This window comes from Delphinus delphis, chromosome 8 (genome assembly GCF_949987515.2).
Source record: "Delphinus delphis chromosome 8, mDelDel1.2, whole genome shotgun sequence".
Lineage (NCBI taxonomy): Eukaryota > Metazoa > Chordata > Mammalia > Artiodactyla > Delphinidae > Delphinus > Delphinus delphis.
Window position 1 is genome coordinate 54,669,986 of NC_082690.1, and position 21,016 is coordinate 54,691,001.

Sequence of the window (21,016 nt, forward strand, 5' to 3'; positions counted from 1 at the left end):
GACAAATATATACTTAACTTCATTTTCACATGGGAAAATTAAGTCTCAAAGAAGTTAACTTGGCTAGTTCATAAGTGGAGGGCCCAGAATTTCAATTTAGGTGTTTAGAGTACAGGCTTAACTTAATCACTGTGATGACCTTTAAAAAGTATGGGTCATCAGTACAGGACTTGAGCCCAGGAAATTGTTGATAGTTCAGTGCCATAATGACTCATCTACTGCTACAGTATCAGGCCTCAGAAAACCTTTGAAATCTTTGTAGACTTAAAATAACATGTAAATACCATGTGGTGCATGTACCTAAATTAAAGTTCTCACATGGTCTCTTTCATGGTCCTCAGTACAAGGACTGCTAAATATGAGAAATACAAGAGGGATAATCTAGGCAAGGCATGGATAGATGCAGTTGACAAAATGTATACCTTTTTGAAAAGGTGATTTTAGTATCTTGTTAAAAATGTGAGGACAAATACACAGAAAGAACAATTAGCAAACTTTGACCCTTGAGAAAAGTGTTATTTTCTGGGACTTCCCTGGTGGCACAGTGGTTAAGAATCTGCCTGCCAGTGCAGGGGACACAGGTTTGATTCCTAGTCCGGGAAGATCCCACCTGCCGTGGAGCAACTAAGCCCGTGCACCACAACTACTGAGCCTGTGCTCTACAGCCCTCGAGCCACAGCTACTGAGCCCAAGTGCCACAACTACTGAAGCCCACAGGCCTAGAGCCCGTGCTCTGCAACGAGAGAAGCCCGTGCACCGCAGCAAAAAGTAGCTCCCACTCGCCACAACTAGAGAAAGGCCACACGCAGCAATGAAGACCCAACGCAGCCTAAATAAATAAATTTATTATTTTTTTAATGTTACTTTCTAAATTCAGTCAGTCCTCTGAAGAGTCCATCATTACAGGAATGATGAAGTAGCAATACTTGTTTTAACATGTTGGTATCCACTCGCAGAAGCCAAAGAGGCAGGTGCTTCTCTGTTTACGTAGAATAAGACTAAGGGAAATTTTTTTCATGTGGTAATACTTTAGTTTCTCAAAAAGTAAAATCTTTGCTTACTAGAGATGTTCATCTGATCTAGTCCTTTTCAAAGATATACTTGTTGCCTACAGAGCAAAAATAATATATGGGCAGTCTTTTCAAAAAACTGATTCTTTTATCGCCTAGTGCCTTCTGTGAAAAATTATTTCAGGGAATAGCAGAATTTTTTACTTAGTAATTGATATTCTGTTTACCACCTTCCTCTTACTCCTCTATCCTCACCCCCATCCCAGTGCTGTTTCAAAGGTTCAAAGTTTGGGGATCAGCATATTTTACAGAAAATCAGTTAGTTATTTGACAAATTTTAATTGTCTAGTGTGTGTCATGCACTGGGTTAAGAACTGAGGATACTATAAGGAACCAAAAAATAGATAAGGTCACTCATGAAATTTACAGTCTAGTGAAAGAGATGGACATTAAACAAATAATTACATCTGTATATGTCATTTATTTTAATTTTAAGAGGCTCTATGAACAGTAGTACATGGTGTTATTAAAGACCCTAATGGGAGGATTGACCTGGAAGGTTGGAAGAAGACTGAAGCCAGTGTGGGGGTCAGGGGAGGCATGAGTTCTGTTTGTGACAAGTGAAAGGACTAAATAGGCGGATGTATGCTTCTGGAGCTTAGAGAAGAAGTCTGGGCAGGAGATACAAATTTGTGAATTGTGTGCCAATAGGTAATTAATTGAAAATTAATTGACGGAAGTGAGATCATTTAAGGAGAATGTATACAGTGAGAAAAGAGATTCTAGGACTACGGTTCAAAGAGTGCTAGTGTTTAATGAATAGCTAGTGTATGTAGAAGGAGACAGAGGTGGAGATCAGATAAATAGGAAAACTAGGAGAATACAGTGTTAAATATTCCAAGAGGAGAGAGTATTTCAAGGAGTATTAAATAAAATTCAGACTCTCTTTACCATGGCTCACAAGGAAGACCCTACATGTTCTGATCCCTTCCAAACTCTTTGACCTCATCTCTTACCATTCGTCTTGCTGCTGGCCTGCTTCTGTTCTTCAAACTTGTCAGGCTCTTTCCTACCTTAGGACCTGTGTGCTTCATATTCCGTTTGCTAAATGTCCTTCCCCCAGTTCATATGCTCATCAGAGAAGAGTAGCCAACCCTCCAGTCCCTTTAGCAGGATTGTTGTCAGACTCTGTCGAACTTTGAATCTCATTATACAATTAAGATTAAATTTGCTTGGACCTCAAATTCAGTTCTAAATCAGATACTTAGGACATGTTAAAGAAAATTAATTTTGCAGAAATGTTTAGCAGTTGTGGTAAAGAAGAAATTTTTAGATTTTACAGTGCATCCTCGCTAAGACATCTTGTTAAGAGTTGATGAATGGTGAGAGCTACATCTCTTTATAAACCCATTCACCAAGTGTACTATTGCAAGATAGAGGAAAGGGGGTAAGCTGAAAAGGAGGTGTCTGGTGTCCACTCTGTTAGGCATGTAGAAGCAATGAGTGACAAATATGTCACAGTATTGATAATCCAGTAGATACAAAGCAGTAATAATATAGATGATTGTTTTCTGGATGATGGGAATACCACTTGACAAAGACTGTTTTAAAAGTCCGTTTAAAGTTGTCTGTGAGTTCACTTCAGTTCAATGAATGTTTCCTGAATGACAGTAGGGAAGTGATAGGAGGTTGGGAGTGGGCAGCCTTAGGGAAAGTTGCTGATCCCCCATATGCTGAACGATAAGTTCTTCCCCAGCTAAAAAGGCAGTAATTCCTCTTTTCTTTCAAAATATAAAGATTAGCTCTTAAATTTCAGGGCCAGAAGGAATAAATGGCAAAGCAATCAGTGACTACTTTATAATAATCCACTTGCCAATGTAGGGCTTCATAAAACTCCACACAAGGGAGAAAGTGACCTTTGCAGAACCATTTTTTGGTAACTTTACTTTTTATTTTTAAAAAGCCATTTTTGTAGTTATCTTAGCTGATGTGTATTGAATGTACTTTTGTTATCTTAAACGTCAACTCCAAGCTCATGGACTTTCCATATATAGCTTCCCTTTCTCCATAATTGGCACAAGAATGTTTCTTAGTACTGAGTGTTTTCTTTCTCTGCTGGTCTCTTCTCACAGCAGTACTGGCCTTTCACCTGGTTTTGTATCTTATTTTAGTAATGGCCTTGTTCTCAGATCTTATTTTAACTATGGCTTGGGCCAAGCCTTGCTGCAAATTGCTTTCATGTGTGTGGAAGACGGAGGAAAAAGAAGAAATCAGCATAAATTAAAATAATCGTGATTTCACATGGCCCTAGAAACAAAATTATGTAAAAGATACTAGAGGATAATGCCAAACTGCCTGCACCTCCCACTCATGTAAGAATTTGAAGACCAGAAAGGCTAAATGTCTTGCTAAAGTTTACAAAATATTGATTAAAATTTATCTTCTCATTATTTGCATGAAAGCAGCATATCCTAGGGAGCTATAATTTTAATACATAAAACAAATAAGCTATTCACAAGGAAGAGAAATATACCAAACTACTCACCCTAGTTATCTTTGAGAAGGCGGAGAGTGCATATTACAAATTTTTCTCTCTTATTTACTGGGTTTGTCCATGTTCAGTTATGAGCATCATTATTTTAATATCATAATGAAGGCTGTGATCATTAGAGTCAGAGCTAGAGTTGAATCTGGCCTCTACCACTTGTTAGGCTATGACTATAACTTTTGAAAAAGCTTCTTAACCTCTCTGAACTTCAATTTCTTAGACTGAAAAATAGAAGTAACAATGTATCCTTTATTGAGTTATAATAAAGGAGTTAACTGTAAGGTTCTCACATCTAATGCCTGGCCCACAAGGAGCACTTGCTAATGGTAGCCACTATCACTACTACTACTTTCACTACTGTATTATAGAACACTGGACGCTGACCTGGGGTGATCTTTATTGAATGATTTAAACATTTATCTGCTTAACAACTTGATGCTAAATTAGGGAATTTGTCAACATACCTTCCAGCTTATTTCATCTTTTTGTTAATTCAGAGAAAGCACCATGGCCATTGATTTTTACTTTACCCTATTAGAATAATACTTAACTTTGGGGTACCACAATTAGAATCTAATCCTTACTAAAATAAAAATCCTTGATCCTCTTCTATATTTTATACAAGAGAGTTTACCCTGTATTGCTAGAGAAAATCATTAACCATTGTTAAATAAAAAATCCCTATTGTTAAATATCTTGGAGCTCCCTCCCTATCCATGTGAGAAGTAGGTGCCCTTGTGACTTGAATCTGTAGTTCTTTTTAGATACCATTGTTTTCTCTGTTTCTAGTACCTTAATACATATATAATGTGTCTCTTTTGAACAGCAATCCCATTGGCCTCCTTGTATTTCAGGATGATAACTGCCCATTTCTTAGAAGTCTTCCTCAGAGCCTCCAAAGTAAATTCCACCAATGCCATGGAGTTTCTATTCATGCCCTGGAAAATTTCAATAGAATATTCTTTGTTATTAGTGAACATCTGTATGTACAATTTCATGTGATGCAGTGCCAGAAAAGAATGTAGTTTTATTTATTTAAATATACTATTGCCAACCTACCTAGAGATCGCATAGTCATAGATTAGAAGCTCGAGGTCCTGTAATTTTTGAATTTATTGTTTGGGGCAGACCTAAATTGTTTGTCCCATTTTAGCTATTGAGTAACAGCCACAGTAAAATATATCTGAGTATTTTTCTGTACATTATTTGTAATGTTACTGTTTATAAGGATGTTGTGCTTTTCCAGTTTACAACTGAAGAAGCCTGTCATCCTCATTATTATTCATTCAACTTGAGCACCTGTTTTATCTTAGGCACTGAAGTTGCAAAGATGAATAAAACATTTTTCCTACTGTAGAATATTTCATAGTTTATTGAGGGAGAAAGATACAAAATGCACAATTATATTTCTAAGTGATACAGTCTGTATAATAAATGTATAAACAAAGTGTTACAGTCATAGAAAGGAGGGAACAATAAATTTGGGGGTGTATGGTAAGGTTACAAAGAGAAAGTGACATTTAAGTCAAGTCTTGAAGGATGGATGGGAATTTGCCATTTGGAGAGAGAGGAACAAAGGACGGGCACTACAGAGAGGGGACAGCCAATGAAAAAGCCTAAAGGCATGTGGGGCATGTAAGGAGAGTATCCTCAGTGTGCTGGAGAAAAGGCTTTGTGAAGGAAGGTCCAGTCAAAGTTAGGAGTTTGAATTTTAACCTTTGAGTAGGGGAGAACCATTGAAGATTTTTAAATTAGGGCTGATATAATCAGATTTGAGTTTGAAAACGTATAGTAGTTTGGGACTGGAGGAAGAAAGGCAGGTGACAGACACAAGAGTTGACACAAGACAAAGTTGTGGAAATAAAGAAGAGTCTCTAGATCTGCAAGAGTTTCCCTAGGTATAAACAGTATAATTCTGTGATCCATATGATAGGGAAGTATGTGGGCGGTGAGGGAGGGATGGGGATCTGGTTTGGGTGACGAGGTGGGTTAGCTAAGATTAACAGAGCTGGGGAAAATGTACTGTTCATTATTTTGTTTTTGCTTGTTTTGGGGAGCAAGGTAAGAGTTTTCGTTTTGGACAAGGTAAGGTCAGTGTTTTTAGGAACATTCTAGTAAGCAAGTCTGGATCTGAATCTTGGGAGAGAGGTTATATAGTAATATTTTGAATTCTTACGGTTTGTTTTTCCATTAAAAACTAAGATTCTTGGAGGGTAACTGATCATGGTCTCAGAGAGGTGGCTGTAGAACCAAGACATAAATTCCTAAGCTCCTTACCAACTAGGCCTTAACTGAAATGGCCTTTGAAAGAAAAAATAAATCTCATGATTTCCACTATAATTGTTTCACTGTTTAATTTCCCACAGTATCTTTACTTAAAAAAAAAACAACACAACAAAAAAATACTGGTATGTATATCTACAATCCGTTTTCTGTACTGTTTTCTGATCTTGATATTATTTGACTAATGATAAATGAAGAGTGTTGAGGATAACAGCTAAGGAGCCCAAACCTCTTGTTTTGTTCTAGCAAAACCTTAAAATTCAAAGATTATTTGGTCCTCGGGACTTCCCTGGTGGCCCAGTGGTTAAGAATCCGCCTGCTGGGCTTCCCTGGTGGCACAGTGGTTGAGAGTCCGCCTGCCGAAGCAGGGGACACGGGTTCGTGCCCCGGTCCGGGAAGGTCCCACATGCCGCGTAGTGGCTGGGCCCGTGAACCATGGCTGCTGAGCCTGCGCGTCCGGAGCCTGTGCTCCACAACGGGAGAGGCCACAACAGTGAGAGGCCCGCGTACCGGAAAAAAAAAAAAAAAAAAGAATCCGCCTGCTGATGCAGGAGACACGGGTTCGATCCCTGGTCCGGGAAGATCCCACATGCTCCAGAGCAGCTAAGCCTGTGCGCAACAACTACTGAGCCCAAATGTCACAACTACTGAAGCCCACAGGCCTAGAGCCCATGCTCAGCAACGAGAGAAGCCACTGCAATGAGAAGCCCACACACCGCAATGAAGAGTAGCCCCAGCTCACTGCAACTAGAGAAAACCCGCGCACAACAACGAAGACCCAACACAGCCAAAAATAAATAAATTAAGTAAATTTTTTTTAAAAAGGGGGCTTCCCTGGTGGCACAGTGGTTGAGAGTCCGCCTGCCAATGCAGGGGATACAGGTTCGTGCGCCAGTCCAGGAGGATCCCACATGCCGCGGAGCGGCTGGGCCCGTGAGCCATGGCCGCTGAGCCTGTGCATCCGGAGCCTGTGCTCTGCAACGGAAGAGGCCACAACAGTGAGAGGCCCACGTACCGCAAAAAAAAAAAAAAGAAAGAATGAAGGTGTCATGTTCGCTTCTCTGCAGAAATTTAAAAATAAGAATTTTTTCCCCGTTTATGTTGTTGAACTATAGCCCTTCTTGAAAACCAGAGAGTAAAGCAGACAGTTCTTCAAAATCCACCCCACCCCCCAAATGTCAGGGCTCACTGAGCATTGATTAAAACTCCTAGGTGGACGTAAAGGACTTGAGTAGGCCTAACAAGGCAAATCACCATACATATCTGATAATTTTTTTTCATATATTTAGAAAATGATTGGCTTGCCTTATCCACATGAAATTCTGATTTTGACTGTTACTATCTAGATTCTCTGTGTGGCTTCTTGGGCTGTGGTATTTTTCCTTTACTTTGTTCTCAATTGCTGTGAAATGTAGTTGCCTGCTGTTTAAGGCAGCTGCAGTAGAGTGCATCCAGAAGTGGTTATAATTCTATATTTAGTAAGCCATAGGGTTTGTAAAGCATTTGCAAATTCCTTTGGAATAAAATGGTTTCTATAAATGTAACATTTTTAATGAAACTATTATAATCACCCATTAAAGAAATGTGGCAGCTAATACGTGTGGATTTGTGGACAAGACAGAGGCGCAGAACTTTTTTTCTTTTCTTAAGAGCTTACTGAATATTTTAAATACTTAAAATCAATCATGTGAATCCTATTTTTACACTGTTAATCTTGAATTGCAGAGCTTTTACTCAAGTGTTTACCTTTGGTCCAACATTCCGAGCAGAGAATTCTCAGAGCCGGAGACACCTGGCAGAGTTTTATATGGTAGAAGCCGAGATTTCTTTTCTTGAGAGCCTTCAAGATCTCATGCAGGTAGGTACTCAAGTTTTAAAATAGTTTCTAAATATCAGGCATCTGTGACATTAAAACGCTTCTGTATACATTTTTACCTCTGACATCTGTGCCTTACAGGTGTTCACAGAATGAAGAAGATGGAGAACTAATTAATAAACATCTACTGAATGCTGTTAGTGTAATAGTTTTTAAAGTACAGGAGTCAAACAGATTTAAGTTCATGTCCAAGCTCTGCCATTAACTTTGTTATGATGTTACCTAACCTTAGTGATCTTTAGCTTCCTCAGCTATAAAATGAGAATAATAGTAGCTATTTCATTAGGTTATTGTGAGAAGTAAATGAAAGATTAGGTATGTATAACGTAAAGCATCCAGTATGGGATCCGGCACAAAGCAGGCTTAGTAAATAGTAGCTCTTGATATTTGCTAGGCAAATAAACAAAACGTCTTTATAGTTAGAGAAACATGTCTATAGCTATAGTATTAGAAAGCATCCACAGGAGCTGTCAGAGCTCTGGGACAGGGATGAAGCTGGAGATATAGTCAAGAGTCAGCTCATGAAAGAAAGACTGTATTTAAATGCCATGCTGAGGAGTTTGAACTTAATCCAAAAGATAAAGGAGAAAGTTCTCAGCTGGGAAAGGCCATGGTCAGAGTTATATTTTAGAAGTATCTCTCTAGCAGCATTATGAAAAATGATTTAGAGGGAGATAAAAATAGGGGTGGGAGCCTTTTCAGGAGGCTGTGGCCATAAATCCATATAGAGCACACAAGTCTGGAGATGGATGGACCAGGATTTGATTATTAGCTCAATCACTTACTGGCTATGTGACCTAAGACATGGGACTTAATTTCTCTGAACCTCAGTTTTCTTATCTGTAAAAAAAAAACCTCAGTTTTCTTATCTGTAAAATGGGAATAATAATTCCTATTTCATATGTTAATTCATAGGATTAGACAGATAATATATATAAGGTACTTAGCATAGTTCATGACACTTAGTAACTACCCAGAATGTGTTAACTGTTGTTATGAATTCTCTATCCACTACCATTTTGGTTAAGATCTTAGTTTGGAACTCTAATTACAGGATGTTTATTTTAGCAGTTTTCATCAACTCTTACTTCTTTCATTCTACTCTTATTCACCCAGTAAATGACCCAATTCCACTTAAAACAGAAATACCATGTATACTCCCAAATAGAATGGAGTCACAATTTTATTATCCTGTCTTAGGTTGGATTTCCTAGTAAATAAACCCTAAAGCAGAGATTTCTGTGCAGGTATTACTGGGGAATGCTCTCAAGAGAAATACCTGTGAGGAAAGGAAGAAAGCAGCATTGGGCAGAGGGACAAGTTAAACTGTGCTGCATTTACAAACAGATGCCTTAGCCAATTCCCTGAGAAACTTTGGAGCTAGAATGGTCTTTCATAGTTGTCCCATAGGAGGGCAAGTGCTTCCTCCTGTGAGCCAGTCATTGGATGCGGGCTAGATGGGAAGGGGTTGTAACCTTGGGTAAGGCAGTCCTCCTGGCCTGGGCAGTTCCTGAAGAGGGACCCAACTGTGTACCATCAGCAGTTACTGTTCCTAGCGGATAAAGATCTTGGTCCTAAAGGGATGTTGTGGCCACACACCACAGTGTCCACTTGCATATACCCCTTTAACATCTCCCACCGATTTCTCTAGACCAGTGTCCCGAAGGGGATATTTTTGGTGTCCCTACTAGGGAGTGGGTGGGGGAGTAGGGAAGACGGGTTGCTACTGGCATCTAGTGGGTAAAGGCTAGGGATGTTGTTCAGTATCCTGCAATGCACAGCCCCCTCCCCGCCAGCGAAGAATTATCTGGCCAAAAATGTCAATAGGAACACTGTTGAGTTAATCCCTTTCTAGATTTAGGGATTCAGAATCTGAGCCTCACCAAGTCAGTAAAATTCCTTAATCAGCTTTCAGTTTGAGCTCACCACCCAATTCTTTATTATTCTTTCACTCAGGCAATGAGAGTATTGTAAAGAATGGAACCACACGTCTTACCTCCTATTTCTGCCTTGTCCCTGTCTCCGCTGCCCAATATAATACCAGAGGGAAAGATTATAAAGATAATACATAGATTGTTAGAATTTATTAAACATTATAATCTTTGCTCTATAATTATGTATTCTATAACTGAGTAATTCTTATTTATTTGGTCGTCCACTGAGTGGTACTCAGGGCATACACTATTGAATAGTTTAATTAATTGGAATATAAACTTTTTCCTAAAGACAGAAGAAAAAGGTATATTCTTTCCAAAAATAAACTCCTGCTTCTCTCAGTTTTCTCCCTTTGATAAATTGAATTCTGTGGAAATTATTATCTTGATGAAGAGCAGTCTCTTAAATACAAAATCAGAATATTATAACAGGATATTTTCCTCTTATGACGTATAAGCAATTAAATATTATTATTTTAATACTATTGAGAAATATATTTTTTAAAACATGAGGGTTATGTTAACCCTTCAGTTAAGTTTCTGTTTTATTATAAATATATTTATAGAGTGTAGTCTGAAAGTCAAGGTTAGAAAAGCCAGTGATATCCTTCTTCAAATGGAAATGTTCTGCCCTTGAAAGACACTGCTTTAACAGCCCCAGCTGTTGAAGTCTTCATCTTACCGGTTGTGTATTGTGTCCCTCAACAATGCAAGCATACTATCCAATCTACCTGTTCTTTTTTCCTCTCAATATACATTGGCTTTTTGCAGTGATTGAGGGATATAACGCTTCATAAATCATTCAGTTACTTAGTGATTTCTTTATCTCACTGCTAGATTGAAGGTGGTTATAGCCTCAAGGCAAAACATCTTTAGCCTCCTTTTGCTCTTCTTTCATCAAGTTATTCCTTACTTCTCTACAAAATATATGTATAATATAAAAATGCAAAGTATATATAAAAAGAAATGAAAAATATTTTATATATGTACATAAATCTATCTGGTTGTCACTTGATAATTAAGTTCTTTCCTATATCTGACCATGTTAAATTACTCAGACGCTTATGCCCCACTGTGTTTCCATTGTTGATAGGGTGTCCAGTGATTCAGAGAGGAAAGGAAGATACCTGCCTGTGGGGCAGCCTGGTCTTAATTCATGTATGTGTCTTTATGAGGACATATCTGAAAATCACAATATGATGTCATTGACATCAAAACAAAAATTTTAGTTTGGATTAAAAATATTTTAGAAATATTTTTCATTCCAGTCACTTTTTTCTTCTGAGAACAAGTTTTTCCCATGAGACTTTTATGGACACCCCTGGTAGAACGAATTCTTATACGCTGATTTGTGTCGTTACTTTATACTTTAGCAAAGCAAAAATGTATGTATTTAGATGTAGATAGATCTCATTGCTTCTCTAATCTTAAAGTTTACTTTCATTTACCAATGACTGAATGAAGCACTTTTCAAAACGTTCCACTCTTCACAACTGATGTTTGTTGCATGCTTCTCTGAACTGGGCACTAAGCTAAGTCTTATACATGGATTATCTCATATAATTCTCACAACAATCCTGTAAGCTAGGTACTGTTAACTGTCCTGACTCTACAAGTGAATATACTGAAATTTAGAGAGGCATCAGTTTGTTTTAGCTGTTCATTTGACAGCCCACTTCAATACCAGTATTGAAACTGTTAACAGAAGGTTCAGACATGGTTCTTTCTTTTTTTTTTTAACCTTCTCTGAGAAGTTGTGATGCCCCCTCTAATCAATATGGAAACTGAATTAACTTGATGTAGTGTATTCAGGAAGTAAGAGGCCTAATGGATTTATAGCCATTGAAACCTGGAGAGCAGTCCTTACAGGGCCCTAAACAGGTTTTTCATGAAGCTTACATGTCAGGCAATTCTGTATCATTTCTCTTAGGTTATGGAGGGCCTCTTCAAGACTACAACAATGACAGTTCTCTCAAATTGTCCTGAAGATGTTGAACTCTGTCACAAATTCATAGCTCCTGGCCAAAAGGTAATTAGCTTTGTGGATGAAGCCCTTTAAATATGTTAATTACATGTAAGGAATATAATTACATTTAATAAATTTTCTTTTTTCTCTTTTCTTACCAAGGACAGATTAGAACATATGCTAAAAAACAACTTTCTAATGTAAGTAGATTTATACTTTCTCTGAACTTTATTCATAATTTATCATTGTATTTATCACACTGTATTAAATTTTTTGTTTGTATATCTGCTTATCACACTCCCTAGACTCAAGGAAAACCCGTATTTTAATTATTTTTATAGCTCTTATGTCTGGTTCATAGTTGATAATCAGTGTTTCATGAATAAATAAATGAATAAATCATAGCAAGATAATGTTCATAGTAATTATTAACTATATTCCTACAATTCAGACTAATTCTTTAGTAATCAAAATCTGGCTTGATTAAAAAACATGCTTTTAAGATAGGTACATGTAACGTCTGCCCCTCTATTTTTCTCTTATTTCAGTCTTCCTTCTTTTTCTTTACCTTCGCTTGCTAAAATCTGAAAATATATTCTGAATTGTTTTTTTAGCCACTATTTTAAAACCTAAAGATCTGTGTTTTAAATATAGCACATACATTATTGCTTCATTTCCACTATAAACCTGTTCAAGTAGAACTTGTTATTGGACTGGTGGTTTATTCAACCAACCATATTAATCAGATAGGCTATTCTTTCCACAGTTTATTCAACCAACCATATTAATCAGATAGGCTATTCTTTTCACAGTTTATTATGAAACACATACTTGATATGGAAAAAACAATAAGCAACTTCTTATATGCAGTACAAATAATTCATATAAGACTTAGTATTCAGGGTATTTACAATGTGTAGAGGAAGTAAGTTTGATAATCTGAAGAAAAGAAAATTGTCTCTGAACATAAGTTAGTATCATTTTTCCCTTGCTATCTTAAGTTTAGGAAGTTTTTCTTCTAAAAGAATAAAGAATTCAACCTGTCCTTGAGAAGGGGAATAAGAAAAACTTGGCAGACTTAGCTGAGAATATCAGGTATCAGCCTAGACCTTCAGGCTACCAGTTAAAAATGATGAGTCGTTGAGCCTGACCCAATAACAAGGCAGCAGCTGTGGGATCAGAAAAGGAGGAAATAGGAGCCCCGTGATAGAGAATCGAAGGGCAATGAAGTACAAGTGAAGGCTTTTGAAACTTTTCCTTTCACTTAAATGTATATTGAATGTTTACTATGTGCCAGGCATTGTCCTAAAATCTAAAAACTGTTTAAAAACAGTGGACAAAGCAGATAAAATTCCATGCCTTCACTGAGCTTATATTTCTGGTGGAGGTAATAATAGCCAAGAGACAAGATAAATAAGTGAAACGTATAGTCTGTGAAAATGAGTAATACTTATGGGGAAAAAAACCAGAGAAGAGAAAGAAGATAAGCCAAAGGAAGAATGAGGAGGTAGAAATTTTAGATAGCACGGCAGGGAAGGTCTCACTGAGATGATTTTTGAGTAAAGATCTCAAGAAAGTAAAGTAAGAGAACTAGTTATATGGGTAAGTGGGAAAAGAATATTCCAGGCAGAGGGAATAACAAGTACAAAGACCCTGAGGTTGGAGCATGCCTGACATGTTCAAGTAATAGTGAAGAGTGAGTAAGGGAAGAGGATACGAAGATAAAGTAAGAAAGGATGAGGGAGGTAGGGAAATCAGGTGGGGCCTTGTAGGGCACTGTGAAGAGTTTGGATTTTTACTTGGGTGAGGTGGGAAAGCTATTGAAGGGTACTGTGCAGAGATCTGACAAGATCTCAATTGGATTTAACAGGATCGCTCTGGCTATCTGTTGAGAATTGGCTGTAGTAGGACAAGAGTGAGAGCAGCAAAGCAAGTAGGAGATTGTTACAGTCACCTAGGTGCAAGTAGATGGTGGTTTGAACCTTGTGTAAGTCAGGGTTCTCCAGAGAAACAAGACCAACGCGATGTATGTATATAAAGATTTATTTTAAGGAATTAGCTCACACAATTGTAGAGGCTGGGCAAGTTAAAAATCTGTTGGAGTGGTCCAGCAGGCTGGAGACTCAAGGAAGAGCCAAGTCAAAGGCAGTCTGCTGCCAGATTCCTTCTTTCTTGGAGGAGGCCAGTCTTTGTTCTAGCAAGGCCTTCAACTGGTTGGATGTTGTTATGGAGGGCAATCTTCTTTACTCAGGATCCACTGATTTAAATGTTAACCTCATCCAAAAAAACACCATCTCAGAAATATCCTGAATGTTTGACCAAATATCTTGAGTACTGTAGCCCAGCCAACTTTATACATAAAATTAACCGTCACAGACCAGGATGGTAACAATGGAGGTAGGTGAAATTGTCCTATTCTGGATATATTTTAAAGATACAGAAAACAGGATTTACTGAGAGTGAAAAAGAGAAGGAGAGTTAAGAGTGACTTCAAGCCTTTTGACTTACACAGCTATAGAAATGGAGTTGCTATTAACAGAGATGGGGGAAGCCATAGAATAGTGGGGGTGTGTGGAGAGAGAGAGAGGGGTGATATCAGGCTCATCATCATGAGGTGTCATGTTAAGATTGAGATACTTTCAGACATCCAGTTAGATGTTGGGTAGGCAGTTTGAGTGTATGGGCCTGGAGTCTACAGGAGAGTTATGAACATAAGCATATTGATAAAAGTTTTAATTAAGTAGGTAAGGAAAGAAGTAAATTAGGCATCCCAAGGAATCTGTACTGGTAACAGAAAACTAGGGAGATCTTAAGAGAAGTTATCCAGCTTCTGTCTAATAAATAAGATCTAAGATTGGGGAAAAATATCCACCATTTATTGAATATTTACTATGTGCCAGACAGCGATAAACTTTAAATACATTGTATTTCATTGTATCTTCACAACAACTCTGTGAGTAGTTACTGTTGCCCTGCTGTAGATGAAGAATCAACTCAGAAGATATTAGGTGAGTAAAAGGTGAAGTGGGGATTCAAACTCATGGTCATCTGATTTCAAAGCTCATGCTTTCAACCAGTGTACTTCCTATATCTGAAAGGGCACTGGAATTAATGCTAGAGTAGTTGTAGCTCCCCCACTATCTTTGTGACCCTTATGTATCATCTAACTGTTGTGCTTCAGAATCCATGTCTGTAAAATACTCAGGATGGGAACATGGGCTGTGCCATATCAGTCATTGCTATCACTATCATCCGTTCCACACAGCACGAATCATAGTTGTACATTAAATTTATATGTGTGATTTTTTTTTTCTTTTTTGGTGTCGTCACCTCCGCATGGTCAGAGGCTTGTTTGTTTTACTTATGCACTGAGTATAGTGAACTGTGTTTCAGAGGACCTGGATTCTAGTCCTGCCTCTACCACTTATTAGCCATTAATGGGTGAATTCATATTTTTCAACAAATATTTATTGACTACCTTCTATGAGTTAGGCACTGTTCTAGTCATTGAGGATTCAGTAGTGAAAATAGGCATGGATTAGTCCTTTTATGGAGTTTAGCATCTAGAGAAAAAGATGAATAGTTAAATATTTGCATGAATAATTATTTAATTACAACTACGAATTTGACTAATAGTAAATCTTTAACCTTTCTGAGCTTCAGTTTTCTCATCTATGAAGTGATAACTTGTCTGTCTTATTTTGTTGAAATGTTCAAATGCTGCTTAAGCAATATGTCAAAGACTAGATAACATGAAAACCCTCCTGCTACAAAACATCTAAAAATGCTAGTTAAAATATTATTAAATCCTTTTAAATGCATTGTTGAGTTCACTAGAATATATGAGAAGTTCCAGGAGCTAGAAACAGAGGGGACTGAACACCAGAGGGTGTACGTAAATTACATGATGCTGAGATACCAGAGATGGAGGGGGTTTGTAGACTTTGAAACCAAAGATTTTAAAAGCCATGAGAGAATATGAGAGTAGACCTAAGCATGATGAATTGGAATCAAGATGCACCCCGAAATACACATGCATACATGTCCACACCCACACGCAAGATACCATATGACTTGTATTCTTTTGAATAGATTTCAGTGTTCTTGAGTACTTGTTATAATTGTTTTATATGAAAGTATATTATTTAAAGGACTTGTGTAGTCTTTGAATTTAGCCTTTATCAAGCAGAAATAGAACACACTTATTTTACATTTCCTTTATAGTATTAAGGCTTTAAAAATATAGAGTACTTACCTTTTTATTTGCTCGGCATTTATTTGTGTGAATTTGAGGCAAAGAATGCTAATAATAATCTCTGTAACTTAGCAGTTGTACTCCAACAGTTTCAGAATAATCTTCTTCATTCAACAACAGAAAATTTGAAATATGAAGGTAGTTTGATATTGTATCACACAATATCACAATGTCGTCTTCTTTCCTCAAAGCACTTTGGAAATAGTTTCTGGGAAGGAGAAGAAATATTATTCCCTGGACATACCAAGAAAAGTTAGTAGAGAGTTGATGAAGGCCATTAAGGATATCCAGTGTCAGGACTGTAATTTGAACTTGAAAGTTCTGCCTCAACTTAAGGTATGGGAGGAGTGTGGGGCAGAACATCTAGAATAACAAGAGATATTTAGACATGAGAGTCCTTTTTTTCTTAATAATGTAACTAACATATCAATGGCACAAAATTCTAGTGCTTCCCATTTTGACTGCTCTTATATTTCTCAGTATAATGAGTAGATCATATCAAGTAATTGATAGAACAATAGAATTTCTAAGCAGACAAGAGCTTAATATAGCCCAGTCTCCTTATTTTATAAGTACAAATACTTAATTTTTTAATGTTTGTATTTTTAGAGTTTTGTATAAAATACAAAAATTTATAAAATGCTTTCATTGAGGTGAAGTGATTTACATAGTTACTAAGTGGTAGAGTCAAAGGGAGAACCCAGAGCCCATTATCTTTTATTTTGATAGAACATATTGAAACTCCAAGTGGTTTAGGCATTATCTCAGCAGTTAAGAGCTTAGACTCGAGTCAGCACATCAAGGTTTACTTCTTACTTACATGAGTGATTTTTGGCAAGTTATTGATCCTCTCTAAGCTTCAGTTTCCCTTCTGTAAAATGCTCATTTAAAAATTATTACTACTATCAACACCAACACCATTCTTACCTTAGAAATTATCTGTTATTTAATACTGGGTTTTAGTTTGAATAGAATTTCCAACTTCTAAAAAACCTATCACTCAAAACATAGCTTTGGGGGCTTTATTTGTACTCTATGACACAACTCTTTCCAGTTAGTTATTATAGATATGAACTTCATTTTTGCTTCAGAGAATAAGTTTGTTAGGTTATTTTTTAACTCAGAGTCCTTCAGAAAGTTTGTAGATTTTTGTTTTTAATCATGTAGAATACTGTTGCAGAGAACATAGAGAAACTGACATTTTCATATACTATTGGTGGGCATACATTGGAAAAACCCTGTAAAAGGGGAACGATATCTTTGGTGGTGTCTTTCAAAATTATGAAAACTGCAAATGCAAATACTCTTGAATCCAACAATTCCATTTTTTCCATGTGCAAAATCAGTATGAGCATAAATTAGGTATATGTAGTCATGATTTATAATAGCAGAAGATTGGAAACAGCTGAAATATCCATCGATAGATGACTGGTTAAACTAATTAGGATACATCCACAAAGTGGAATGTTATGTAATAGCTCAAAAAGTGAAGAAGTTCTTCATATACTGGTGTGTAAAGATCTGCAAGGTATATTATTGAGTAAGAAAAGTGTAAAAGAGTGTGTATGATATGTATGCTATGGCTGCCATCTATAAAAAAGGGGAGATTGAGTATTAATATTTGCTTATAGATGCATGAAACCCTCTGGAAGGATACACAAGAAACCAATAACAGTAATTGTGTGGGAGAAGAGGAACTAGGTAGCTATGGGACAGGGATGGCTTTTTTACAGCCATCTATAAAAAAGGGGAGATTGAGTATTAATATTTGCTTATAGATGCATGAAACCCTCTGGAAGGATACACAAGAAACCAATAACAGTAATTGTGTGGGAGAAGAGGAACTAGGTAGCTATGGGACAGGGATGGAAGGAAGGTGTATACTTTTATTCCCCTTGATTTTTTTTTTAAATCTATGTGCATATATCACCTATCCAAACTGTTAAAACAAATTCTTGGTTTGGCTTGCGTTAGGCATGATGGTTTCTTACTGAGGTAACCAAAAATGATATTTTTCCTAAACAGTCGTACAATACTAGAATATATTTAAAAAGCCTTACAATGGCCTGAAAGAGTTCATAGGATCTGACCTCTGACTACCTTTCCAATCTAATTTTCTGGCATTCTTCTCCTTGTTCAATATGCTTCAATTACACTGAATTTTTTGTTCCTTGAATGAGCCAAACTGTTCCTCACTTCAGGCTTTTGTACTCACTGTTCCTTTTACCTGGAATACTTTCCCTTAGGTATTTATATGGCTCATTTCCTGACTTCATGCAGGTTTCTGTTCAAACGTCACCAATTCAGCAAGGCCTTTCTTGACCATCTTATCTAAAATAGCACCCCCCAAATACCTTCTGTCTTTTTATCTTGCCTTGTTTTTCTTCATAGCACCAATAGCTCCCTGGCTTATTTCTGTTTATTTGTTTATCTTTCTTATCCCCATTGTGTGTGTACACACACACACACAAACACACACACACATAGCCACACACATACACAGACACACACACACACGGATAGCGACTCCATAAAGGCAGGGGCTTTGTTTTTATTTACTGTATCTCCAGTGCCTAGAATGATACCTAGCACATAGTAAGTGCTCAGTATATGTTGGATGAATGAATGACAGCTTTAGGGAGAGAGTTTTGCTCTTTTAGCCTCAGTATTTCACACCTTTTAGGGCATTAGCATAACATGAATTCAGAGAAAATCTTTATTCGCTTAAGTGACTAGCTTCTCTGTGCACACTGCAAGTGGATCAGGAGTGGGATTATTGAATGGCCATTTCTCTTCATGCTGATCAGACTTTCATAGGTCAACCTTAATTCCTGATTACTCAATAATCATTTTTACAATCATTTGATACTCAGATATGATCTCAAAGACTGTATGAGAATAGGTCTTTCACAGTTTTCAGATGCACCAGTTAACAACAGCCATTAACCTTTCTCTGCTTTTACCCTGTTTCTCTCCAGCATTTCTTATACTGAGGCAGTGGAGATCTTAAAGCAGGCATCCCAGAACTTCACCTTCACTCCAGAGGTAGTATTTATATATATATATGTATGTATGTATGAAAATGTGTTTCTCATATTTATCTGATTTCATTAAGAATCCTTTAAAATAACCTTATTTCTCTTACTAGCAGTGTGTATGTAGTATTTGCATATCTGTACATTGGCTTTTTTTGATGTTTGCCTAACCTCACTGAAATATTTAGAATGAAAAATAATTTTGAAGTAGAATCATATCATTTGGAATAACAGTGACAAAAGGGTTATAAAGAAGTTTCCCAAGTTTAGGAAGATGAAATTCCTTAGAAAGAATGGTAATCGTAGAATATCAGTGTAGAAATCAACTAGTTCAGTGTTTCCCAAAGTATGTTCTGAATGATGTTAACAGTTGACAGGCAGAAGAGGTTATGTGATCAAATAAGTTTAGGCAACACATTAAACACGTTTCTTTTTCCGTTGAACTTTATAGACGCTTCTGATTTGTGATCCACTTTGAAAAACACTGAGCTTTGTGTGTTTTTGTTTTTTCCCAGAACTCCTTTATTTTATGGGTAAGGATATAGGTCTGGAAAAGCCACATGATTTATCAGTGGACATGCACATAATGCACATAATTCCTATGCCAGTGCTTCCTTCCTATAATTAAGATATTGCCAGACAAGTGGGAGTAGTAAGATAATGTTAAGAATCTAATACCTTTGTCTTCGAACTATTCCTTACACCAGTTTCATTCCCAGTTAAGTCAGATGCTCTCTTTAAGTTACGAGTGCCCTGTGCTTGTTATATTTATAATCAACTGACTTCTTTGTATAATTTTTTGTTTAATGTTTGTCTCCCATCCTGGAAGCTTCATGAACTCAGAGATTTTGTGTTTCTTACCAGTTTCCAGTACCTAGCATGGTACTTGGGGTTTAATAGGCACATTAGTATTTGCTGAATAAATAGATTAACAGTATTATTAAATATTCATCAGAGAGCATCTGATATATTAGTTGACTCTTTTATCAAAAAAAAAAAAAGTCACTGGGAGAAGCCATCTAGCCAGAGATAGACTCAATATTAGGAATATTATCTTTCATCATTTAATTTCCTGAAACTTAGGGACAGTAACTGTAGAAGAAGCTCTTGGCAATATTAATAAAAATTATGATTCTGAATCAGCTTTTATACACCATGGAAAGCATACTGTGTTTTACTACAGATGCTATTTATCTGCTAAATGCTGCTCCCTGAGATGGGGCACAGAAAGCGTAGTGTTTACTAGTTTCAGCTTTCATCATTCCAGGCCTTTGGATGCTCTTGTTAACGCATCTCTCTCTAGTTTATTTATCTGTGTAACCTCAGCAGACAGCTCCACACATCCCTGATCCTCAGGGAGAAGAAGCCCTTGGCACTGATACAGGTTATTTTTAGGTCCTGCATTATATCTTTCAGCTCTGTCTTCTCCTTTGGTAATTTCTTTTTTCTCATTACAGTGGGGTGCCGATCTACACACTGAACATGAAAAGTACCTGGTGAAGCACTGTGGCGACATACCAGTCTTTGTCATTAATTATCCATTAGCACTCAAGCCCTTCTACATGAGGGATAATGAAGACAGCCCTCAGCACACAGTAAGAAAAGACATTAAATAAATTGGGGTTAGTCATCTCAGAGCCTGCAGTTTTTCCCTTGATTTAATTTCATTTATCCTTTGGTATATTTTCTTAAATTATATCATTCACTCTTTATATCTCTTAAAATGATAACATTTCTCAGAGGCACCTCTAAAAATGTGTTCCCAAAGAAGATCCCAATGTTCTATAAGCATACTCCCTCATTTCTATCGTAGGGTGTCCTCAGTTAAGCAGATGCACATGGAAGTGTGTTTTGTTTTGTTTTTTTAAATTACTGAGAGCCCTAGAGTGCTGTAGAGCAATGGGCCCGGTCTCCTATCAAATACTGATTAGGAGACTGCAGTGTGGGGGAGATGTTGGGCAAGAGATAATAGTAGTGGCATGATCGGGCAAAGGAAGAGCTAGCTTGGAACAGCAGGCAGCCTAGAGTACTTTGGCTATCAAATAGAAGTAGTGAGGGGAAGGCTATGGAGGGATCGAAGAGGTCTGGGCGGATTCTCCACTTGGTCAG

General features: G+C 37.1%; 1 protein-coding gene across 5 annotated transcripts in view; it reads left to right on the forward strand.

Moving 5' to 3' along the window:
* NARS2 (asparaginyl-tRNA synthetase 2, mitochondrial) overlaps positions 1-21,016 on the forward strand; it is a 143,190-nt gene that overhangs the window by 94,168 nt on the left and 28,006 nt on the right. For 4 of the 5 annotated variants that reach the window (XR_009520383.1, XR_009520384.1, XM_060018199.1 and 1 more), the window contains 5 exons: positions 7,567-7,699; positions 11,582-11,680; positions 11,780-11,817; positions 18,851-18,917; positions 20,365-20,502. Coding sequence is in view for 3 of the 5 variants with exons in the window: in XM_060018199.1 (XP_059874182.1) it covers positions 7,567-7,699; positions 11,582-11,680; positions 11,780-11,817; positions 18,851-18,917; positions 20,365-20,502 (475 nt within the window). In the remaining 2 variants the exon portion in view is untranslated. The remainder of the gene's footprint in view (positions 1-7,566; positions 7,700-11,581; positions 11,681-11,779; positions 11,818-18,850; positions 18,918-20,364; positions 20,503-21,016) is intronic. The other variant, XM_069540928.1, reaches the window with a different exon arrangement.